Below are 25,397 nucleotides of genomic sequence, written 5' to 3'. Positions count from 1 at the left end.
AGCCATGAACTGACCCGAATCTATCCTGAAGGGACACGGAGATTCAGACCTCACAGGCTGGGCATTTGTGATGCCCACTATCCTGTGAGTTAAAGAGGAGCTGTTTCATATTTAGCCAAGCCACTCAAACTCTCTCACTCTGGTATTCTGATGAACCCAGTCATGCTGCCTCAAAGGTCAAGTTCCTGCGATTAATCATTGAATGGAAATCAGCAAAGTGTTGGTTCCAATGTAGGGTCTCTGTTGGTCAATGACCATCTTGCCAGCAGCCTTGGCAAGTGTTTAGCTGGTGTAAGTGTTGGAAGACATGAGTGTTTCAGCCATTAGGTGCCCTTAAACGACCCTGTAACCCCGTTCATTGCCAACTTTTCCTGTCGCTGTTAAACAATTATTAATCATGTGAGGGAGACCTCAAGGGCTTTCAGATAAAAGACGTGGAGCAGAGGCGAACGAGGAAGGAGAACCTGTCCTGGGAGTGTTTGATTGGGACAGTTTAGAGGGAGCTTTACTCTGTATGTAACCCCGTGCTGTAACTGTCCTTGGAGTGTTTGATGGGGACGGTGTAGCTGGAGCATTTTTCTGTATCTAACCCTGTGCAGTACCTGTCCTGGGAGTGTTTGATGGGGACAGTGTAGAGGGAGCTTTACTCTGTGTCTAACCCCATGCTGTACCTGTCCTGGGAGTGCTTGATGGGGACAGTGTAGAGGGAGCTTTACTCTGTATCTAACCCCGTGCTGTACCTGTCCTGGGAGTGTTTGATGGGGACATCGTAGAGGGAGCTTTACTCTGTATCTAACCCCGTGCTGTACTTGCCCCGGGAATGTTTGACGGGGACAGTGTAGGGGTAGCTTTAATCTGTATCTAACCCTGTGCTGTACCTGTCCAGGGAGTGTTTGATGGGGACAGTGTAGAGGGGGCTTTACTCTGTATCTAACCCCGTTCTGCACTTACCCTGGGAGTGATTAATTGGGTCAGTGTAGGGGCAGCTTTACTATGTATCTAATCCGTGCCGTACCTGTCCAGGGAATGTTTGACGGTGACAGTGTCGAGGGAGCTTTACTCTGTATCTAACCCCGTGCTGTACCTGTCCTGGGAGTGTTTGATAGGGACAGCGTAGAGGGAGCTTTACTCTGTATCTAACCCCATGTTGTATCTGTCCTGTGATAGTTTGATGGGGACATTGAAGAATTAGCTTTACCCTGTATCTGATCCCATGTTGTACCTGTCCTGGGAGTGTTTTGGGGGGACAGGGCACAGGGAGCTTTACTCTGTATCTAACCCCATGCTGTACCTGTCCTCAGAATGTTTGATGGGGACAGCGTAGAAGGAGCTTTACTCTGTATCTAACCACATGCTTTACCTGTCCTGGGAATGTTTGATGTGAACAGTGTAGAGGGAGCTTTACTCTGTATCTAACCACGTGCTGTACCTGTCCTGGGAGTGTTTGATGGGGACAGTGTAGAAGGAGCTTTACTCTGTATCTAACCACGTGCTTTACCTGTCCTGGGAATGTTTGATGTGAACAGTGTAGAGGGAGCTTTACTCTGTATCTAACCACGTGCTGTACCTGTCCTGGGAGTGTTTGATGGGGACAGTGTAGAGGGAGATTTACTCTGTATCTAACCCCGTGCTGTACCTGTGGGAGTGTTTGATGGGGACAGTGTAGGGGGAGCCTTACACTGTATCTAACCCCATGCTGTACCTGTCCTGAGGGTTTTGATGGGGAAAGTGTAGAAGGAGCTTTACCCAGTATCTAACCCCGTGCTGTACCTGTTGAGAGTGTTTGATGGGGACAGTGTAGTAGGAGCTTTACTCTGTATCTAACCCTGTGCTGTACAGTCCTGGGATTGTTTGATGGGGACAGTTTAGAGGGAGCTTTACTCTGTATCTAACCCCGTGCTGTACCTGTCCTGAGGGTGTTTGATGGGGACAGTGCAGGGGGAGCTTTGCTCTGTATCCAACTCCGTTCTGTACTTGCCCTGGGAGTGTTTGGTGGGGACAGTGTAGAGGGAGCTTTACTCTGTATCTAACCCAGTGCTGTACCTGTCCTGGGAGTGTTTGATGGGGACAGTGTAGAGGGAGCTTTACTCTGTGTCTAAGCCTGTGCTGTGCCTGTCCTGGGACTGTTTGATGGAGACAGTGTAGAGGGACCAAACTCAGTATCTAAACCCTGTGCTCTACCTGTCCTGAGAGTGTTTGATGGGGACAGTGTAGAGGGAGCTTTACTCTGTATCTAACCCCGTGCTGTACCTGTCCTGGGTGTGTTTGATGGGGACAGTGTAGGAGGAGATTTACTCTGTATCGAGCCCTGTGCTGTACCTGTCCTCGGAGTGTTTGATTGGGACAGAGTAGGAGGAGCTTTACACTTTATATAAATTCGTGTTTTATGTGTCCTGAGTGTATTTAATGGGGACAGTGTAGGGGGATATTTACTCTGTACAATACGAAGTGTTGGTTCCAATGTTGGGTCTCTGTTGGTCAATGACCACCTTGCCAGCAGCCTTGGCAAGTGTTCAGTTGGTATAAGTGTTGGAGGATATGAGAGTTTCAGCCATTAGGTGCCCTTAAACGACCCCGTAACCCCGTTCATTGCCAACTTTTCCCGTCGCTATTCGGTGATGTCCTTTCAGTAAACAGCTAACGCGGTTAAACATTTATTAATCATGTGACGGAGACCAAGAGAGCATTCAGACCTCAGTGCAGTTTTCCTTTTTTTTATTCGTTTGTGGGATGTAGGATTCCCTGGCTAGCATTTATTGCCCATCCCTAATTGCCCTTGTTCAGAGGGCATTTTTAAAAGTCAACCACATGTCTGGAGTCACATGTAGGCCAGACCAAGTCAGGATGGCAGATTTCCTTCCCTAAAGGGCATTAGTGAACCAGATGGGTGTTTTTTTTGCTACAATTGCTTCACAGTCATCATTAGACTTTTAATTCCAGATGTTTGTTGAACTCAAATTTCACCATCTGCCATGGTGGAATTGGAACCTGGGTTTCGGGATTTCCAGTCCAATAACAAGACCACTCTGCCATCGCCTCGCCTCCCCTCGCCTTGGTGTGTGCTGCAGTGAGTGGGTTTGACCTCCTCAGAGTCGAAAAAATTAAGGGGAGATTTCCTAAAGTCTTCCCCAATCGAGAATGGTGTCGATCATGTGAATCAGGAGAAATTGTTTCCACCGGCGGGGTTGGGGGGATCTTCAACCAGGGAGTCACAGATTCAAGGCAAGTTGATGAAAGAGCTGGAGGAAAGATCAGGGACAAAGGCATTTTCTTGGAGCGCTCCCGGGAAAGTCAGTGGAAGCAGATTCAATAGTAACCTTCGAAAGGAAATTGGATAAATACTGAAGGGGAGAAAATTGTCGGGGCAATGGGGCTAATTGGATGAGTCTTTCACAAAGGGCTGGCACAGACACAATGGGCTGAATGGCCTCCTCTTGTGTTGTATGATGGTATAATTCCATAGCACTGTAGGAAGTCAGATTGTGTATACAAATTGGCCCATTTGATCACTCACAACGGTTGAAGAGTTAAAACTGGGTCAAGCTGTGCCCAATATGAATGAAGGTTTGGTTTGATAATTTATTCAGAAGACCAACCCAATAACATCTGAACCTTTCTCCCCAGATATTCTGAGGCACCGTCATGCTGCGGGGATTGATCCTCTTCATTCTCTTCACTCAGGGTAAGTCCGTCTGTGTTCAGTCTTGGTGGAGGACATGCTATGGAATAACTTCTGATTTCTGATTGTTTGAGGTGTTTACAGTGAACAGTTCACAGCTCAGCATGGTCAAACAGGCAGGAACTGAGACAAGGAGATTCCTTCCTCTCAATCGTGCTGAGAGAATTGTTTACGAGGGTATTTTCCCTGAGGTCCCACTAAGTAAATTAAGGCATATCTCAGTCTAATTGGCTGTTTTTAGCTGTGACACACTGGGTGACATGCTGGCTTTTCAATTGCAAGGTACTGGGTACAAGTCCCACCCCAAATGTGAATACAAAACTCTATGTCAATAGTCCGGCCGCAGTACTGAGGGAGCGCTGCATTGTTAGTGGGGTTGCCTCTTGATTAAGTTGTTAAACTAAGGACTCATCGTCCTGTTTGGGTGGATATAAAAGGTCCTGCTTTCAAATAAGAATGGTGACATTCTCACCCTGGCTTCAGGGTCAATATTTATCCCTCAATCGAAAACACACACAAAGGAACCACATTGTTGTTGGGAGCTTGCTGTGTGCATTTTGGCTGCCACATTTCCTACATTATTCCAGTGATTACACTACAGGAAGCATTTTATTGGTTGCAAAGCTGCTTGAACTGCTGCAGTCCATGTGGTGTAGGTACACCCACTGCTGCAAATGTGCGTCATTGGTGGAGGGAGTGAATGTTTGTGGATATGGTGCCTATCAAGTGGGCTGCTTTGTCCTGGATGGTGTCAAGCTTCTTGAGTGTTGTGGGAGCTGCACTCATCCAGGCAAGTGGGGAGTATTCCATCACACTCCTGATTTGAGCCTTGTAGACGGTGGACAGGCTTTGGGGAGTTAGGAGGTGAGTTACTCATCACAGAATTCCCAGCCTCTGACCTGCTTTTGGAGCCACAGTTTTTAATGACTGGTCCAGTTCACTTTCTGGTCAATGGAAACTTCCATGATGTTGAAAATAGTGGATTCAGTAATGGTAATGCCATTGAACACCATAGGGCGATGGTTGGATTGTCTCTTGTTGGAGATGGTTATTGCTGACACTTGTGACTTGTCAGCCCAAGCCTGGATATTGTCCAGGTCTTGCTGCATTTGGACATGGACTGCTTCAGTATGTGAGGAGTTGCAAATGGTGCTGAACGTTGTTCAATCATCAGCGAACATCCCCATTTCTGACCTGACGATGGAAGGAAGGTCATTGATGAAGCAGCTGAAGATGGTTGGGCCGAGGACACTACCCTGAGGAACTCCTGCAGTGATGTCCTGGAGCTGAGATGACTGACCTCCAACAACCAAGGCCATCTTCCTTTGTGCTAGGTATGACTCCAACCAGCGGAGAGTTTTCCCCTGATTCCCGTTGACTCCAGTTTTGCTAGGGCTCCTTGATTCCACACTCGGTCAAATGCTGCCTCGATGTCAAGGGCAGTCACTCTCACCTCACCTTGGGATTTCAGCTGTTCTGTCTATTCTGAAGCTCACCATCTCTCTCGTCATAACCTGAACCAGAGAGTGTGGGCACAGAGTGCCAGGACCATGCTCAGGGTTAGGTAGCTGCCCAGAGACACCCAGGTGGAATTTGAAGTTAGAATGCCGAATTTGATTAATCTTCCCTCTGCTTCACCCACTGGGAGTCCCCAGCACAATGGGACATTCCCTTCTTTGGAGACAATTTACAATAGTCCCAGTCCCAGCCCCCGAACCCTTCCATAGCACACTCTCCTCATCACCCCCCACACCATTAATATCACCCCCTGTCTAATCCCATTCTCCACTTCACACCCTACACCATTTAATATCACCCCCCTGTCTAATCCCACACTCTCCCTCATTCCCCACACCATTTATTATCATCCCCCTGTCTAATCCCACTCTCCCCCTCACTCCCCACACCATTTAATATTCCACCCAGTCTAATCCCACGCTCCCCCTCACTCCCTACATCATTTAGTATCCCAACCAGTCTAATCCAACTCTCCCCCTCATTCCCCACACCATTTAATATTCCACCCAGTCTAATCCCACTCTCCCCCTCACCCCCTAAATCATTTAGTATCCCAACCAGTAAAATCCCACTCTCCCCCTCACTCCCTACATCCATTAATATCCCACCCAGTCTAATCCCACTCTCCCCCTCACTCCCCAAACTCTTTAATGTCCCACACTGTCTAATCCAACTCTCCACCCCGCTCCCCAAACCTTTCAATGTCCCACCCAGTCTCAACCCATCCCTATTCTCCCTGCGCAAAGAATAAAAGGGATTGTTTTCTATTTTACCTTCGGTTTTACCATTTCTAACAATGCAGGATGTCACATTGCCCCTTTCCTGTGTTAAATTCTCTCTCGTACAGTTACGGCTGGGATCTGGGGGCGACTGTGTGATGGCAATCCCACAAACAGGGTGAGAGGGACCGATGGGTACGGCAGTGGATTCTACGGCGCACCCAGGTAATTGTCACATTGTAGTTATCAGTACAGCCGTGCTGCCCGTCAGCCATCAACACTTGCATTTATATAGCGCCTTGCACCTGGTAAAACATCTCAAGGCACTTTGTGAACTGAAATTTGACACCAAGGCCCATATAAAGGGGACGAGGTCGAAGAGGTGTGTTTAAAGGAGGAAATAGTGGTTGAGAGTAGGAGAGGTGGGTAGGGAAGTCCAAAGCTTGGGGACCCAGGCAGCTGAAGGCACGGCCGCCAATTGTGGGGCGATTAAAGGAGGGGATGATCATGAGGCCGGAATTGGAGGAGCACAGAGACCTTGGACGGTTGTGGAGATGGAGGATGGTTACAGAGATAGGGAGGGTTTGGTCAATACAGGGGTTTGAAACAAGAATGGGAATGTTGCTTGACCGGGAGCTGGTGGAGTTCAGCAAGCACAGGGGTGGCAGGGAAATGGGACTTGCTGAGACACGGGGAGCAGAGATTCGGATGGCCTCGTGTTTACGGAGGGTAGAATGTGGGGGAGCAGCCAGGAGGCTGTTGGAATAGTCAAGTCTGGAGATAACGAGGAACCAATGAGGATTGAGCAGCAGATGAGCTGAGACAGGGATGAAGTTTGACAATGTTACGGAGGTGGACATGGGCAGTCTTACTGAGGGCGCGAATATGAGGCTGGGAGCTCACCTCTGGATCAAAGCCGGAACCAAAGTTGCAAACAGACCAGCTTCGTCTCCGACTGTTGGCAGGGAGAGGGATGGAGCTGGGATTTAGGGAACTGTGTTTGGAGCGGGGATCGAAAGCAATGGCTTCAGTCTTCCCAACATTTAATTGGAGTGAAAGCCACAGGAGGTTCCCTGGTACTTTTTCTAACGTGAGATCTGAGTCTTGGGGGAAACTGTGTCCTGTTTTGGTTCAGTAATGGGGGTGTCCATCAGACAAGGCCGACATCCCAGGGAGAGAGTTGAATGGAGAGATGGTGAGATGCTCGGGGCTAATTTTCTTCTGTTGTGCCCAGGGGTAGGCGCACACACTTGGGAGTCGATGTGATTTGCAGTGACGGGTCCAAGGTTCTTGCCCCGTTCACCGGCAGGATGGTGAGACAGGCGAAGCCCTATGGTAACAACAATGCCATTGACAATGGAGCAATGCTGGAAGGATCAGGTGAGAGAGGATTCCAGACCATTCAGTGAATCCCTGCTTAGTCTGTAGCCTGCTGACTCTGTGGCCTGACCCTGGGTTATATAGCACAAGAGGTGCCACATCTGGAGTACTGTGTGCAGTTCTGGGCACCACACTGTTGGAAGGATGTGATTGCACTTGACTCTGTGACACTATCAGTCCTGACCAAATGCCAAGTCAAGTGTCCCTGTGGCGTGGCACAGCGGCAAAGACCCCACGACAGGGAGAGAATCTAACCTACCGACTTTTTGCATTGGGAGGTTCTGCTCCCTCCTCCCCGGCACTTTCTCATAATGCCCGTCCATCTTCAAAGATTTGTGTACACATACGCTCAGGTCTCCCCGTCCTCTGTGTCTACACACACGGCTGGGTGTCCCTGGAGAGGGAGGACACGGGGTCTACCAGCGCTGTCCATGCTCGGTGTGCCCCGTGGACTCTGCCATGTTTTACTGACCCTCTTGATAAGATTTTGGTTTAATGTTCTTAAGTTCCCTTTAAACTTTGTCTTTGTTTTTGTAGTTTCCCTTTAAGGGGCTGTTTTTTCATTAGTTCCCCTGATTTGTTCATTTAGTTTCTTTGGTTTTGACTCAAAAGGCTTACGCCCAGGTCCCTCTGTTCCTACACCTCCATGGTTCATGGGCAATCCTCTTACCCGTGAATCAAAAAGTCCAATAGTTCAATCCCCACCCCAACCCTTAAACAAACAATGTGGACTGAGGTTAGGATCCAGAACTAGGGGGCACAGTTTCAGAACAAGGGGGTCACCCATTAAAGACGGAGATGAGGAGGAATTTCTTCTCTCAGGGGCCGTTAGTGTTTGGAACTCTCTCCCCCAGTGAGCAGGGGAGGCTGGGTCACTGAATATATTCAAGGCTGAGTTGGAGAGATTTTTGATCTATAAGGGAGACAGGGCTTATGGGGGACAGGCAGGAAAGTGGAGTTAAGGCCACAATCAGATCATCCATAACTTTATGGAATGGCAGAGCAGTCTCGATGGGCCGAATAGCCTATTCTTGCTCCTTTTTCTGATGAACTTTAGGTTACAGTGTGGCGTTTAGCGAGAGCTGCAGTGTCAGTTGTACTAGTTAAGAACCACAGTAATAGACCCTTGTATACGTGCTCAGTGTTGCAGAAGTGGAGTCAGTGTGGGATCAATATTACTGTTCTAGTTCCTGCTATGTGGATTCAATTAATAAAATCTCTCTCACTCCAGGTTACTGCGTCAAGATGTTCTATATCAAACCAAAGAATAACCTGAGGAGCTTTAGGAAAGGGGATGTGATTGGGACGCTGCTGAATATTCAAGACGTTTACCCCGGAATGATCTCTCACGTACACATCCAGATGTGCGATACCTCCGTAGACCCCACACCCTACCTGTAACTCCGGACCGGAGGAACGCCGGAGACAGGGGGTCCTTCGAAATCGAGTGTAATTCTGACCAAATCAAATCATTAAGTGAGACATTGATAATGGAGGGCGGGGAGTTGGGAATCGAATGTTGACAGCACGACGGGTGTCCGGGATCCTCTCCGTTCCCTCTATTGGGCTGGAATTTTACGCTTTTCCCAGGTAGCAGGCGGTGGGTGTAAAATTGGGTGGGATGGCAGTGGGCGGGCACCATGCCCGCTGACCCCACCCCACCTCCAGCGGCAGTGTTGGTGTCGGTCACTCCTCTCACACTTGGTCCACTTGAGTCACTTAAGAGGCCAATTAATGATCAGTAAAGGGCCTGTCCCCATTTCGCTTGGTTTGGGTGGGGTCCAGAGTCCCTCCAGCTCGGGCTGCCTGCGCCCCAAGGAGGACCCGCGAGAAGTAAGGGTCACCCAAGCTTGCTTACCCATCTCCTGCCCTTCCATCACCCCCAACAACCCTCACCTCCCTCCCCTTTTGGACTGGTGAGCCTCCCCCATTCAGCATTGGCAATGCCATTGAACGCCCAAGGGCAGGTGGTTCGATTCTCTCTTGTTGGAGATGGTCATTGCCGGGCACTTGTGTGGCGCGAATCTTAGATCCAACGTGTCAGTCCAAGCCTGAATGTTGTCCAAGGTCGGCCAGGCCTCACCTCCCCCATCCCCTTTCCTGGATTCAGCTGGGGAATGGAGAAAGTCCGGATCCCGTATCCCAGGGCAGCCGACATCCTCCCACTGGCACGGGAACAAATCAAGACTCAGAGACATGGGACCGGAGGTAGAGTGAGGGTCCCGGGAAAAGGTGATACAGGTTCCAGCTGTCCCCAACTCCAATTCTAAGAAACTCTTGCTCTCAAATAAACCAAAGGAAACCCAACCTCGTCAGTTATTCCCAACATTGAGGCTTCTGTTTTGTACTTTGAGTGATAAATAAAAGATTAATTTGAGCCGTGCAAATTAAACTGCTTCCCGTCTCCCTCTTTGACCTTTCTTGGTGCTGTGACTGGTTTCTGTCCCTGAGCCTTGGTGCTGAATGGTGTTTAGAGGTGTGGAGGTGGGAAGGGGGGCAGTAGTTGGGAGAATATTGGGGAGTGGAAATGAGTCCCATTGGGGTAGCCTGCGGTGACACACTCCCGCTGCCGGTGAGGGTCCCTGGGGAGGGCATTGATGCAGGTCGGCTTCCCGCACCCTCCGAGCCGGGCAATCGATTTCCCCATTTAATTCCCCAGCTCAGGGCAATTTACCACTCTCTTGACGTTTTTGGTAACAGTGGACAGCCCCTCCCCCATGCCAACTCAAGAGGCTGCCAACTTAATAGAGGTCGCCTCATGACTAGTCGGGGTTTGCGGGGTTGCAGGGATGCTGGATGGTGACCGGAGCCAGAGGGGGGAGCCGCAAGAATCTACGGCCATTGTTGTATATTATATTTCGATCTCGGAGCTATGCAGAGATGAGACTAGTTTCTAAGTGTGCAAGAGGTTCATTTACAAGGCGTTTAAAATATCTATGCAATCACAAAATGTCTGCACCACGCTTACAGCTCAGCTTCGAGTAGCTTTGATGGTGTCTATTCACTTTACTCTGAGTCCACACCTTAGCTTAACCAATCAAGCACAGTGAGCATAGATCAGTTACCAGACTCACAATTAAACGCATAACAATTGGCACTAAAATCAGCTCTGTGGACCAGATGAACCAAGCTTTTCCCCCGACCACTGTCCCTCTTCAAGTGTTATTTTGTGGCAGTGTAGGCTTCCGTGGTCAAAGACTGGACTGGGACTTGAAACTGGGACTTTACAGTTCAGAGGTGAGCGTGCCATTGACTGAGTCACCACCTCTCATTTTAACAGACTTTGTTTTCTCTTATATTGCAAACGCACTTATATTGCACTCACACTGGCCTCCCTCAGCACCTTTCTTCCCCTACAATTACAAGTGGAGATGGTGGTGTAGTGGCAATGTTACTGGGTGTGTAATCCAGAGGCCCAGGCTAATGTTTTGGGGACATGGGTTCCAATGTAGCAGCTCGCGCGATGTAAGTTCAAATAATAAACCTGGAATCTGAAGCTAATCTCAGTCATGGTGACCATGAAGCTATCATTGATTGGTGCAAACCCCCATCTGGTTCACCCATGCCCATTAGGGAAGGAAATCTGCCATCCTTTCCTGCATTGGCCCACGTGTGACTCCAGACCCACAGCGATGCGGCTGACCCTTTAACTGCCCCTCTGAAATGGCCGAGCAAGCCACTCGGTTCAAGGGCAATAAGGGATGGGCAACAAATGCTGGCCTTTCCAGCGATGCCCACACCCCATGACAGTTTAAAAACTGTCCTTTCCTTGAGAGCTGTGACACCTCTTCACCTCCCTCCTCTATCCCTGACACGTTGTTGGGATCCCAGTTGATGTCATTACTGGGCATATCAGATCCCAGGATGGAAACTGGCTTGATCAACCATCATAGAAACATAGAAACATAGGAAATAGGAGCAGGAGTAGGCCATTCGGCCCTTCGAGCCTGCTCCGCCATTCATTATGATCATGGCTGATCATCCAACTCAATGGCCTGCTCCCGCTTTCTCCCCATATCCTTTGATCCCTTTCCCCCCAAGAGCTCAGTTTTCATTAATCCATGGAGGGGACTTAGTGAAACAGATTCACAGGAGCCTGCTGTTGACTTTTTAACAAAAAGATAAAACGTCCAATAAACAAGAAACATTATCTCTATTATAAGAGATAAGGTTGGAAAGGTTGGAAAGATTTCAACACCAAGACCAAGAGAAAGTGATTCAAACCCAATGCTATCCCTTTTACCCCGGCAATACTCTTACAGAACCGACACTGCACCGAAGAGGGATCACTATTCCCACACCAAGACTAGAGCTGGCTCAGTTACAAAGATGTCTACTTTTCCATTGGACTTCCAAATATTCACAAGAAGCCCTTCCACAATTGTCCTCTCCCTTGAGATATCTAGAAAACTCAGTTGAAATTCGCCATTATTTTAACCTTAGAGCAATACTTATGAGTTCTTTAAACTCGTTTCCTCAGCAGCCTGGCATCATGTCCATCTCACTCCTTTGTTGTCTTCACTCTGCGCTATGCTCATAGCAACTGATGTGCCTTTCTGTCTCTCCCTGTGCCCGTGTGGGTCTCTCCCTGACCCCCTGTTGCTCGGCAACAGCACAGTTTTGACCCACTTTTTGTGTTTGTTTTAACTTCCCTAAACTGCTAACCCCTTGGTAACCCATCTCTTCACTTCAAGTGTCGTAAAACCTCATTAAAAATGCATGTATACAAAGAGGGCCTAGAGACTTCTCGGCTCCATCGCAAAAAAAAACCTCTAAAATGAAACCAACCCCAGATTTCACCTTTCTTAACACTCGAATGAAAACAATATAAATTAAACTTACAGATATATCTTGCTCCTGAAACCCACAAACACAAATATAGCTTCCTTAAATCGATATCTAGTTCCTAACAATGTTCAAAAGACAATCTTAAGTGTCAACTGATTCCCGTATGTTGTTTCCTCCCTCTACCCCTCTGGGGGTGGTCGGACATTTCCGGAACGTTGCTTCAGGACCCCCAACAGGGGTCAGATGCAGTTTGATCTGGTTAATGCTAAACATCAACCCTGAGTCCTGAGGCCTATCCCGTCCCCGGTCAATGGATCAGCCTAAGCTCAGGGGCAACCTTTGCCCTTTCCCAACCCCCGAAACCCCCACCCCGCCCCCTCCCCCTCTTTGCGTTAAACCGCGAGTGCTAGCCTGCCCAGACCCTGGGCGCAATGTCCCACACCCGCCTGCCGCCGCCGCCATCTTCCGGTCCTGCCGCAAGTTCAATGGACTCCCGGCTGGGGTGCCGCCTCACCCAGCGGAGGGTCCCACCCACGACGGGTTTCCCGGCCCCTGAGTCGCTCCGGGCCCTGAGACCCAATAGCCAGTTGGCGCTGGGGTGGTTATCGGAGTGGGGGTGGGGCAGCACGGGGAGGAGACGGTAGGGGACGGGCTGAGTGGGAGGGTCAGCGACACCATGGGGCACCCACACAGCGATGCTGGAGGGAGGGTTCAGTCAGGCAGCCGCACTTCCCCTTCCGCATGTCGACTCTCTGGGCCTGCTCCCCTTCCTCAGAGGTTGGTAGTCCCTGCCCTCAGCCCACTGAACCACTCCCTCAGCCCAGCCCCTGTACACAGCTCCTTTCTCAAACCTTCCCCACCTCCACCCCGCCCCCATTCCTCTCCTGCTCTTCCCCAAAAGGCCTGGACCCTCGCTGCGGGTTGGAGAGCTCGGGTTGGAAGGTTGGGTTACTGGTTTGGGATGTGAGATTGTGATGTCCAGCTGGGATATAGGGCTGGGATGTAGGGATTTTGGATTGGAATATGGGGATGGGGTGCACGATTGGGATGTAGCCTTGGGATATGGGCTCGGACAGGAACACAAGTGCGAAGGGAGTGGAAGACGTTGGAGATGAGATTTTGGATTTCAGGTTCTGGGGAACAATTTTAGCAAAGAAAACGACGATGAGCTAGAAGTGTCCTGGGAGGAGCTGAGACACAAGAAGCTGCTTTAGCTGTGATCTGACAATGAGGAACCTTTGTTATTGTGCAACCTGCCCCGAAACTGTAGAGGAAACTGAGTGAAGTTGAAAGTTTAATCTTACCCAATGTCAATAAAACCCAGAGACAGTGAGTCTGAACCAAACAGCCAAAACCTTGTTTGACCTCTGCAAGCTGGAGAGGGTCATGTCATGTTAAGATGGGAGCACAAAGGGTATTTGTGCAGCCTGCGCACGGCTGGGTTAAAAGCTGATTTCTCTCCGCACAGTGTTCAGTGACAACCTGATCTCCTGAGGATGATCTGTTCATGGTTAGCTAATGTGAGACATCAAAAGTTCTGAAGTGCATTCAGGATTACTGGTCAGCCAATGGGCCAGACAGGAGCATGAAGCTGCCTAATGTCACTGTTATCAGCATCTGGCTGTTAATAATTAACGGTAAGTAGAACAGGTCAAATAATCCAGCTCTGTACTCAGCTGTCCGACTGTCTGACAATCTGTCTATCTATCTATCTATCTATCTATCTATCTATCTATCTATCTATCTATCTATCTATCTATCTATCTATCTATCTATCTATCTATCTATCTATCTATCTATCTATCTATCTATCTATCTATTTATCTATCTATCTATCTATCTGTCTGTCTGTCTGTCTGTCTGTCTGTCTGTCTGTCTATCTATCTATCTATCTATCTATCTATCTATCTATCTATCTATCTATCTATCTATCTGTCTATCTGTCTGTCTGTCCGTCTGCCTATCTGAGAGTGCGGTGGGGGCAGGTTCAATTGGATAATTATCTGAAAAGGAAGAATGTGCAGGGTTACGGGGAATGTTGTTGGTGAATTGTTCATTCGGAGAGCTGGTGCAGAGACGACAGCCGGAACCAGCCCCTTCTGTGCTGAAACCATTCGGTGACTCTGTGAATCCTCCCTTTCTCTCTGACTCAATGCAAACAGGGATTGTAGAACCAGTGCCTTATTTTCTAAGAGGTTGAACATTAGATATAAGAATTGGAGTAACACAGTAATATTTAAGGCGGAGGTTGCTCAGTGGAATCCCCATCGTCTCCTGGGCGACATGAACAAACAACAAACACTGTGCAGGGAAATTCTCCACAGTCTTCCACTTTCATTCTGCATCAGACAATCAGAATCATAAATACATCTTGGGTACGACTAAATAGCTCAGGAGGAGAAAAACACAAATACTATTGAGCCAACAGTCTGTCCCGTGCTGTACCTGTCCTGGGAGTGTTTGATGGAGAAAGTGTAGAGGGAAATTGACTCTGTATCTCTCCCCGTGCTTTATCTGCCCTGGTAGAGATTGATGGGGACAGTGTAGAGAGGGAACTTTCCTCTGTATCTAACCCCGTACTGTATCTGTCCTGGGAGTGTTTGGTGGGTACAGTTTGGGGGCAGTTTTACTCTGTATCTAACTCCATTCTTTAACTGTCTTGGGAGTGTTTGATGGGGACAGTGTAGAGGAAGCGTAACTCTGTATCTAACCCCGAACTATGCATGTCCTGGGAGTGCTTGATGGGGACAGTATAGAGAGAGCTTTTCTCTGTATCTAACCCCGTGCTGTACCTGTCCTTGGAGTGTTTGATGGGGACAGTGCAGAGGGAGCTTTACTCTGTATCCAACCCCATGCTGTATCTGTCCTGGGAGTGTTTGATGGGGACATTGTAGAGGGAGCTTTACTCTTTATCTAACTCCGTGCTGTACCTAACCTGGGATAGTTCGATGAGGGCAGTGTAGAGGGAGCTTTACTCTGTATCTAACCCTTTGCTGTACTTGTCCTGGGAGTGTTTGATGTGGACAGTGTAGAGGGAGCTTTACTCTGTATCTAACCCTTTGCTGTCCCTGTCCTGGGAGTGTTTGATGGGGACAGTGTAGAGGGAGCTTTACTCTGTATCTAACCCCGTGCTGTACCTGTCCTGGGAGTGTTTGATGGGGACAGTGTAGAGGGAGCTTTACTCTGTATCTAACCCCGTGCTGTACCTGTCCTGGGAGTGTTTGATGGGGACAGTGTAGTCTTTGGCTTTGAGCTCGGGAGTTCCTGCCACTGATATCTCAGATTTCATCTTTTCCGTCCAAATTCAGAAGGACAAAATACTTTCCCTTATGTAGCGCATTTGATGATCTCCAGAATTACATTTTGAAATACTTTAGGAAACACAGCAATCAATTTCGTCACAGGAAACTCCCTCAAACAGCCATGTGACTTTGACTAGATTTCCTCTTCTTTTTGATGTTGGTTGGTGAATAAATTTTGGCTTTGAGGAAGGGGAGAACGGAGGAGACCCTCCCAGCTCTTCCTCCAATAGGGACCTTGTATTTTATGGGTCCAACTGAGAAGCCCCACACTGATGTCATCTCCACAAGACGGTACCCGCGACAGTGCGGCTCTCCCTCGGTAACTACACAGGGGCCCCGGCCTCGGTTGTTACCTGTCACTTTGTGGATCCCTCACCTTTCAATCGGGAGAACAAGGGTTCGAGGCCCACTCCAGTGACGTGAGCAGTGAAAGCCAGGCGGACTCTCCGGTGCAGTACTGAGGGAATGCTGAACTCTCAGTGTTGCCGTCCTTCAGATAAGGCCTTAAACTGAAGCCCCATCTGCTCTCCCAGTTGGGTGTAAAAGATCCCACGGCCACTATTTAAATAAGGGGTCGCACCTGATGTCCTGGGGTCTTTATTTATCTTTCAAGGAAGATCAGCACATCAGTCTACCCGACCACTTTCACATGACTGTTTGTGGGATCTTGCTTTGCACCGATTCGTTGCCATGTTTCCTACATTCGAACAGTGAGTATGCTTAAGACCTAACGCACTGGCTGGTCTTTTTTTTTTACAGGGGGCTTGGCCCATGGTCGTGCCCACCAGTCGCCCCCCTCGCTTGAGGCTGAAGAAGGCACCACGGTCTCTCTGAACTGCTCGTTCGACCCCCCCAGGAGGCCGCCCAGCCTGGTGGCGTTCCGGTGGCAGCTGCCCGAGGGCAAGGTTTACAGGCTGGTGCCGGGCGGCAGGGTGATGGGCAAGGCCTGCCAGAGGCTGGCTCTCGATGCCGACCTGCGGGCACGCAGCATGATGTTACGGATCAGCAATGCCAGCGCCGGTGACAGCGGGCGCTACGTGTGCTTCATCCAGATCCTCAAACCTCTGCCCATCATTGAGATGGAGGGCAGTGGGACCCAGCTCCGCATTGTACCAGGTACAGGACTGGCGCACACAGATTCCAACCACCTTCAGCCATTCCCTCTGCCCCTCATTCGCAAGCATCTATTGGTGGGAGTGCAGCCTGGGTTTACCAGGGCGAGGCCTGGACTCAAAGGTCATAGTCTCTAGAATGTAGAAGATTAAGGGGAGGTTGAATCAAAGTATCCAAGATATTATGTGTAATGGAGAGAGAGAGAGAGAGGAGAGAGAGAGAGGAGAGAGAGAGGAGAGAGAGAGAGCGAAAGAAGAGAGAGAGAGAGGAGAGAGAGAGAGCGGAGAGAGAGAGAAAAGAGAGGAGAGGAGAGAGAGAGCGAAATAAGAGAGAGAGAGAGAGAGAGAGGAGAGAGAGAGTGGAGAGAGAGAGAAAAGAGAGGAGAGGATAGAGAGAGAGCGAATGAAGAGGGAGAGAGAGAGAGAGAGCGGAGAGAGAGAGAAAAGAGAGGAGAGGAGAGAGAGAGCGAAAGAAGAGAGAGAGAGAGCGGAGAGAGAGAGAAAAGAGAGGAGAGGAGAGAGAGAGCGAAAGAAGAGAGAGAGAGAGCGGAGAGGGAGAGAAAAGAGAGGAGAGGAGAGAGAGCGAAAGAAGAGAGAGAGAGGAGAGAGACTGGAGAGAGAAGAGAGAGAGAAGAGATAGAGGAGAGAGACGAGACAGTGAAAAGATAGAGAGAGGAGAGAGAGGGGAGATGGAGAGAGAGAAAAGAGAGAGAGAGAGGAGAGAAGAGAGAAGGGAGAGAAGAGAGAAGAGAGAGAAGAAATAGAGGAGGGAGACGAGACAGTGAAATGATAGAGAGGGGAGAGAGAGAGAAAAGACAGAGAGAGAAGAGAGAAGAGTGAGAAGAGAGAGAGGGGAGAGAGAAGCGAAGAGAGAAGAGAGAGAAGAGAGAGAGGGAGAGAGAGAGGAGAGAAGAGAGAGGAGAGAAGAGAGAGAGGAGAGAAGAGAGAGAGGAGAGAAGAGTGAGGAGAGAAGAGAGAGAAGAGAGAGGGAGAAGCCTTTTCTGGTGGTTGGAGAGTCGAGGAGTCAGTGACCACAGACTGGGAAGACAGCAGTAATGTCACTGCACTAATAACCCAGTCAGCCCAGGCTAATATCAGGTACATGCAGGTTCAATTCCCAACAAAGCCGGGAATTTAAATTGTAATAATTAGTCAAAAACATCGAATTAATTAACAAGAAACCTGGAACTGAAAGATAACCTCAGTAAAGGTGATTGTGAAATTATCATCGATTGCCATAAAAAACCCATCTTGTTCACTAATGCCCCTTAAGGAAGGAAATCTGCCATCTTTAGCTGGGTCTTTGACTATATTTAAGGCTGGACTAATGATAAACAAGGGACACCAAAATTCACTTTGTCTGTCTCGGGTGCCAGTCATAGGAGAGAATGCATCAGGTCAGGTCGGCATGTGGGCTGCCAGTCCAGAATGAGACCATTCGATCCGTCAAGCCTGTGATAGTTCTTTGCTAGAGCAATCGAAAACTATTGTCCCACTGTGAGAGGTTAGCAATCCTGATTTTCCCAATGAGCTCTCATAGGAGAATATGCTACATTCCCACTGCATCCTCCGTTGACTTCAAGTGGCAGGGAATGACATATCACAGTGTCAGTGCACGCCGGCTAAAATGGTCAGTCAGATTTATTAGCGGATGAAAGATTATAAAGAAATGACAATATAAAACAATGCAAAAATGGACACTTGTCTCAATGCTATCAATTTTACGTCTGAGTCAAAAGGTTGTGGGTTCAATCCCCATTCCAGGACTTAAGGACAATTACTAGGCTGATAGTCCTGTGCTTTTCTGAATGAACACTCACTATTGGAGCTGTTGTCCTCCAGGTGTGACATTAAACAGAGCTCTGTCTGCCTGCTCAGGTGTAAATAATGATTCCATGGCACAACTGAGAGAAGGCTATCAGCCTCTGCTCATAATCCTGGCCAACGTACGTCCTTCAAACACCATCAGTGAAAACAAAGCAGATGGCTGAATCTATCCCATTTGCTCAGCCTGGGATCTTGCTGTGTGTAAATTGTAAATTTAGGCACAATGTGAAGTTGCAAATCCATTTCATAAGGAATTCATTGTGAATGAGCTTGGGACATTCTGAGGATGTGAAATGCTAGATATAAAGGTGACCTATTCCCTCTTATCTCCCAGGTAATGTGACACTTCCAGGAACAAAGGAACCCAAAGTTGTCACAGATCTCTCCAGTAAGTACTTGTGACAATGTCTTGAGGTTCAGCCCCATTATTTTATTGTAACCTCTACATAGGCTGACAGTGAAATAATGAGACATTCTGGGGATGTGCAAGGTACTATATAAATGCAGGTTATCCCTTCTCATCTCCCAGGTAATGTGATGCATCCAGGAACAAATGAATCCAAAGTTCCTCATGGTAAGTGCTTGCAAAGGTGTGTCTGGTTAAGGTATATCTCAGAGCCAGCAGTGAGGGCTGGGTCATGCAGTATATTTAAGGCTGAACTAATGTCAAACAAGGGAGTACAAAACTCATTTTGTCCATCTCGTGTCCCATTCATAGGGGACAGTGCATCAGGTCAGGTAGGCATGTGGGTTGTCTGTCTGTCTATCCGTCTATCTGTCTATCTATCTATCTATCTATCTATCTGTCTGTCTATCTATCTATCTATCTATCTATCTATCTATCTATCTATCTATCTATCTATCTATCTATCTATCTATCTATCTATCTATCCATCTATCTATCTATCTATCTATCTATCTGTCTATCTGTCTGTCTATCTATCTGTCTGTCTGTCTGTCTGTCTGTCTATCTATCTATCTATCTATCTATCTATCTATCTATCTATCTATCTATCTATCTATCTATCTATCTATCTGTCTGTCTGTCTGTCTGTCTGTCTGTCTGTCTGTCTGTCTGTCTGTCTATCTGTCTATCTATCTATCTATCTATCTATCTATCTATCTATCTATCTATCTATCTATCTGTCTATCTGTCTATCTGCCTGTCTGTCCGTCTGCCTATCTGAGAGTGCGGTGGGGGCAGGTTCAATTGGATAATTATCTGTAAAGGAAGAATGTGCAGGGTTACGGGGAATGTTGTTGGTGAATTGTTCATTCGGAGAGCTGGTGCAGAGACGACAGCCGGAACCAGCCCCTTCTGTGCTGAAACCATTCGGTGACTCTGTGAATCCTCCCTTTCTCTCTGACTCAATGCAAACAGGGATTGTAGAACCAGTGCCTTATTTTCTAAGAGATTGAACATTAGATATAAGAATTGGAGTAACACAGCAATATTTAAGGCGGAGGTTGCTCAGTGGAATCCCCATCGTCTCCTGGGCGACATGAACAAACAACAAACACTGTGCAGGGAAATTCTCCACAGTCTTCCACTTTCATTCTGCATCAGGCGACTGAGAGAAGGCCATCAGCCTCTGCTCATAGTCCTGGCCAATGTACGTCCTTCAAACACCATCAGTGAAAACAAAGCAGACGGCTTTATCATCTATCCCATTTGCTCAGCCTGGGATCTTGCTGTGTATGTATTGTAAATTTAGGCACAATGTGCAGTTGCAAATCCATTTCAAAAGGAATTCATTGTGAGTGAGCTTGGGACATTCTGGGGATGTGAAATGCTCGATATAAAGGTGACCTATTCCCTCTTATCTCCCAGGTAATGTGACACTTCCAGGAACAAATAAATCCAAAGTGATCACAGATCTGTCCGGTAAGTACTTGTGACTAGTCTTGAGATTCAGCCCCATTATTTTATTGTAACCTCTGCATAGGCTGACAGTGAATTAAGGAGACATTCTGGGGATGTGCAAGGTACTATATAAATGCAGTTTTTCCCTTCTCATCTCCCAGGTAATGTGACGCATCCGGGAACAAATGAATCCAAAGTGGTCAGAGTTATTCATGGTAAGCACTTGCAAAGGTGTCTCTGGTTGAGGTATAGCTTAAAAGCTCTTATAAGAAAGGGAAAGCCGGATATGAGGGCCTCAAGGGGGAAGTTGGGTTGTAAAGGCATCCTATACAATAGCACCCTATCACAAAATTGTACTTAACACACATCATCTCAAACGCAGTGTTATTCACTCAGGAAACAATGCCTCACTCATCTTTTGTAATGATTAACAAAATACAATGGAATCGGATGCCACCAGTGGAGACTTGAATCAACCCCAAACTGTTAGCAATGTTCCTCACTCTTTCCGCATAGCCCTGTATCAACTGCAAACTAATCCCACTGTCCCACTCTATCCCCATAGCCCTGTATCAATCCCAAACTAATCCCAGGGCCTCACTCTCTCCCCATAGCCCTGTATCAATCCCAAACTAATCCCACTGCCCCACTCTCTCCCCATCACCCTGTATCAATCCCAAACTAATCCCACTGCCCCACTCTCTCCCCATAGCCTTGTATTAATCCCAAACTAATCCCACTGTCCCACTGTCTCCGTATAGCCCTGTATCAACTGCAAACTAATCCCACTGCCCCACACTCTCCCCATAGCCCTGTATCAATCCCAAACTAATTCCACTGCCCCACTCTCTCCCCATAGCCCTGTATCAATCCCAAACTAATCCCACTGCCCCACTCTCTCCCCATAGCCCTGTATCAATCCCAAACTAATCCCACTGCCCCACTCTCTCCCAATAGCCCTGTATCAATCCCAAACTAATCCCACTGCCCCACTGTCTCCCCATAACCCTGTATCAATCCCAAACTAATCCCACTGCCCCACTCTCTCCCCATAGCCCTGTATCAATCCCAAACTAATATCACTGCCCCACTCTCTCCCCATAGCCCTGTATCGACTCCCAAACTAATCCCACTGTCCCACTCTCTCCCCATCACCCTGTATCAATCCCAAACTAATCCCACTGCCCCACTCTCTCCCCAAAGCCCTGTATCAATTCCAAACTAATCCCACTGCCCCACTCTCTCCCCATAGCCCTGTATCAATCTCAAACTAATCACACTGCCCCGCTCTCTCCCCATAGCCCTGTATCAATCCTAAACTAATCCAACTGTCCCACTCTCTCTCCATAGCCCTGTATCAATCCCAAACTAATCCCACTGCCTCGTGCTCTCCCCATAACCCTCTAACAATCCCAAACTAATCCAACTGCCCCACTCTCTCCCCATAAAACTGGATCAATCCCAAACTAATCCCACTGGCCCGCTCTCTCCCCATAGCCCTGTATCAATCCCAAACTAATACCACTGCCTCACTCTCTCCCCACAACCCTGTATCAATCCCAAACTAATCCCACTGCCCCACTCTCTCCCCATAGCCCTGTATCAATCCCAAACTAATCCCACTGCCCCACTCTCTCCCCATAGCCCTGTATCAATCCCAAACTAATCCCACTGCCCCACTGTCTCCCCATAGCCCTGTATCAATTTCCCAAACTAATCCCACTGCCCCACTCTCTCCCCATAACGTTGCATCAATCCCAAACTAATCCTACTGCCCCACTCTCTCCCCATAGCCCTGTATCAATCCCAAACTAATCCCACTGCCCTGCTCTCTCCCCATAACCCTCAAACAATCCCAAACTAATCCAACCGCCCCACTCTCTCCCCATAACCCTGTATCAATCCCAAACTAATCCCACTGCACCAATCTCTCCCCATAGCCCTGTATCAATCCCAAACTAACCCCACTGCCCCACTCTCCCCCTATAGCCCTGTATCAATCCCAAACTAATCCCACTGCCCCACTCTCTCCCCATAGCCGTGTATCAATCCCAAACTAATCCCACTGCCCCACTCTCTCCCCATAGTCCTGTATCAATCCCAAACTAATCCCACTGCCCCACTCTCTCCCCATAGCCCTGTATCAATCCCAAACTAATACCACTGCCCCACTCTCTCCCCATAGCCCTGTATCAATCCCAAACTAATCCCACAGCCCCACTCTCTCCCCATAGCCCTGTATCAATCCCAAACTAATCCCACTGCCCCACTCTCTCCCCATAGCCCTGTATCAATCCCAAACTAATACCATTGCCCCACTCTCTCCCCATAGCCCTGTATCAATCCCAAACTAATCCTACTGCCCCACTCTCTCCCCATATCCCTGTATCAATCACAAACTAATCCCATTGCCCCACTCTCTCCCCATAGCCCTGTATCAATCCAAACTAATCCCACTGCCTCACTCTCTCCCCATAGCCCTGTATCAATCCCAAACTAACCCCACTGCCCCACTCTCTCCCCATATCCCTGTATCAATCGCAAACTAATCCCACTGTCCCACTCTCTCCCCATAGCCCTGTATCAATCCCAAACTAATCCCACTGCCCTACTCCCTCCCGATAGCCCTGTATCAATCCCAAACTAATCGTACTGCCCCACTCTCTCCCCCTAACCCTATATCAATCCCCAAACTAATCCCACTGCCCCACTCTCTCCCCATAGCCCTGTATCAATCTCAAACTAATCCCACTGCCCCACTCTCTCCCCATAGCCCTGTATCAATCCCAAACTAATCCCATTGCCCCTCTCTCTCCCCATAGCCCTGTATCAATCCCAAACTAACCCCACTGCCCCACTCTCTCCCCATATCCCTTTATCAATCCCAAACTAATCCCACTGTCCCACTCTCTCCCTATAGCCCTGTATCAATCCCAAACTAATCCCACTGTCCCACTCTCTCCCTATAGACCTGTATCAATCCCAAACTAATCCCACTGCCCCACTCTCTCTCCATAGCCCTGTATCAATCCCAAACTAATCCCACTGCCCCACTCTCTCCCCACTGCCCTGTATCAATCAGAAACTAATCCCTCTGACCCACTCTATCCCTATAGCCCTGTATCAATCCCAAACTAATCCTACTGCCCCACTCTCTCCCCATATCCCTGTATCAATCGCAAACTAATCCCACTGCCCCACTCTCTCCGTATAGCCCTGTATCAATCCCAAACTAATCCCACTGCCCCACTCTCTCCCCATAGCCCTGTATCAATCCCAAACTAATCCCACTGCCCCATTCTCTCCCCATAGCCCTGTATCAACACCAAACTAATCCCACTGCCCCACTCTCTCCCCACAGCCGTGTATTAATCCCAAACTAATCCCACTGCCCCACACTCTCCCCACAGCCCTGTATCAATCCCAAACTAATCCCACTGCCCCACTCTCTCCTCATAGCCCTGTATCAATCCCAAACTAATCCCACTGCCCCACTCTCTCCCCATAGCCCTGTATCAATCCCAAACTTATCCCACTGCCCCACTCTCTCCCCATAGCCCTGTATCAATCTAAAACTAATCCCACTGCCCCGCTCTCTCCCCATAGCCCTGTATCAATCCTAAACTAATCCAACTGTCCCACTCTCTCCCCATAGCCCTGTATCAATCTCAAACTAATCCAATGCCCTACTCTCTCCCCATAGCCCTGTATCAATCCCAAACAAATCCCACTGCCTCGTGCTCTCCCCATAACCCTCTAACAATCCCAAACTAATCCAACTGCCCCACTCTCTCCCCATAACCCTGTATCAATCCCAAACTAATCCAATGCCCTACTCTCTCCCCATAGCCCTGTATCAATCCCAAACTAATACCACTGCCCCACTCTATCCCTATAGCCCTATATCAAACCCAAACTAATCCCACTGCCCCACTCTCTCCCCATAGCCCTGTATCAATCCCAAACTAATCCAATGCCCTACTCTCTCCCCATAGCCCTGTATCAATCCCAAACTAATACCACTGCCCCACTCTATCCCTATAGCCCTGTATCAATCCCAAACTAATCCCACTGCCCCACTCTCTCCCCATAGCCCTGTATCAATCCCAAACTAATCCCACTGCCCCACTCTCTCCCCATAGCCCTGTATCAATCCCAAACTAATACCACTGCCTCACTCTCTCCCCACAACCCTGTATCAATCCCAAACTAATCCCACTGCCCCACTCTCTCCCCATAGCCCTGTATCAATCCCAAACTAATCCCACTGCCCCACTGTCTCCCCATAACCCTGTATCAATTTCCCAAACTAATCCCACTGCCCCACTCTCTCCCCATAAACTTGTATCAATCAAAAACTAATCCTACTGCCCCACTCTCTCCCCATAGCCCTGTATCAATCCCAAACTAATCCAACTGCCCTGCTCTCTCCCCATAACCCTCTAACAATCCCAAACTAATCCAACCGCCCCACTCTCTCCCCATAACCCTGTATCAGTCCCAAACTAATCCCACTGCACCACTCTCTCCCCATAGCCCTGTATCAATCCCAAACTAATCCCACTGCCCCACTCTCTCCCCATAGCCCTGTATCAATCCCAAACTAATCCCACAGCCCCACTCTCTCCCCATAGCCCTGTATCAATCCCAAACTAATCCCACTGCCCCACTCTCTCCCCAAACCCCTGTATCAATCCCAAACTAATACCACTGCCCCACTCTCTCCCCATAGCCCTGTATCAATCCCAAACTAATACCACTGCCTCACTCTCTCCCCATAGCCCTGTATCAATCCCAAACTAATCCTACTGCCCCACTCTCTCCCCATATCCCTGTATCAATCACAAACTAATCCCATTGCCCCACTCTCTCCCCAGAGCCCTGTATCAATCCAAACTAATCGCACTGCCTCACTCTCTCCCCATAGACCTGTATCAATCCCAAACTAACCCCACTGCCCCACTCTCTCCCCATATCCCTGTATCAATTGCAAACTAATCCCACTGTCCCACTCTGTCCCCATAGACCTGTATCAATCCCAAACTAATCCCACTGCCCCACTCTCTCCCCATAGCCCTGTATCAATCCCAAACTAATCCCACTGCCCCTCTCTCTCCCCATAGCCCTGTATCAATCCCAAATTAATCCCACTGCCCTACTCCCTCCCCATAGACCTGTATCAATCCCAAACTAATCGTACTGCCCCAC

At 48.6% G+C, this 25,397-nt stretch overlaps 2 protein-coding genes across 5 annotated transcripts in view; both read left to right on the top strand.

Annotated features, from left to right (window-relative positions):
* The first annotated feature begins 3,547 nt into the window (after positions 1-3,547).
* LOC144671831 (leukocyte cell-derived chemotaxin-2-like) lies at positions 3,548-9,688 on the top strand. Its single transcript, XM_078533885.1, has 4 exons — positions 3,548-3,682; positions 6,045-6,141; positions 7,151-7,296; positions 8,528-9,688. The coding sequence occupies exons 1-4, from the start codon at positions 3,643-3,645 to the stop codon at positions 8,695-8,697; spliced, it is 453 nt and encodes a 150-aa protein (XP_078390011.1). The 5' UTR covers positions 3,548-3,642; the 3' UTR covers positions 8,698-9,688.
* Positions 9,689-13,344: 3,656 nt separating this feature from the next.
* LOC144671824 (uncharacterized) overlaps positions 13,345-25,397 on the top strand; it is a 52,397-nt gene continuing 40,344 nt past the window's right edge. The window contains exons 1-5 of one of the 4 annotated variants that reach the window (XM_078533876.1): positions 13,345-13,721; positions 16,146-16,502; positions 18,660-18,713; positions 18,855-18,899; positions 20,157-20,214. In XM_078533876.1, the coding sequence (XP_078390002.1) occupies positions 13,670-13,721; positions 16,146-16,502; positions 18,660-18,713; positions 18,855-18,899; positions 20,157-20,214 (566 nt within the window). In that variant the 5' untranslated portion in view covers positions 13,345-13,669. Of the gene's footprint in view, positions 13,722-16,145; positions 16,503-18,659; positions 18,714-18,854; positions 18,904-20,156; positions 20,215-25,397 lie in introns of all 4 variants that reach the window. The other 3 variants (XM_078533877.1, XM_078533878.1, XM_078533875.1) reach the window with 3 other exon arrangements.

The sequence above is a fragment of the Cetorhinus maximus genome, chromosome 34, assembly GCF_964194155.1.
Source record: "Cetorhinus maximus chromosome 34, sCetMax3.hap1.1, whole genome shotgun sequence".
Lineage (NCBI taxonomy): Eukaryota > Metazoa > Chordata > Chondrichthyes > Lamniformes > Cetorhinidae > Cetorhinus > Cetorhinus maximus.
Note: the sequence above shows the minus strand (reverse complement) of the source record. Positions and strands in the feature narration are given on the sequence as shown.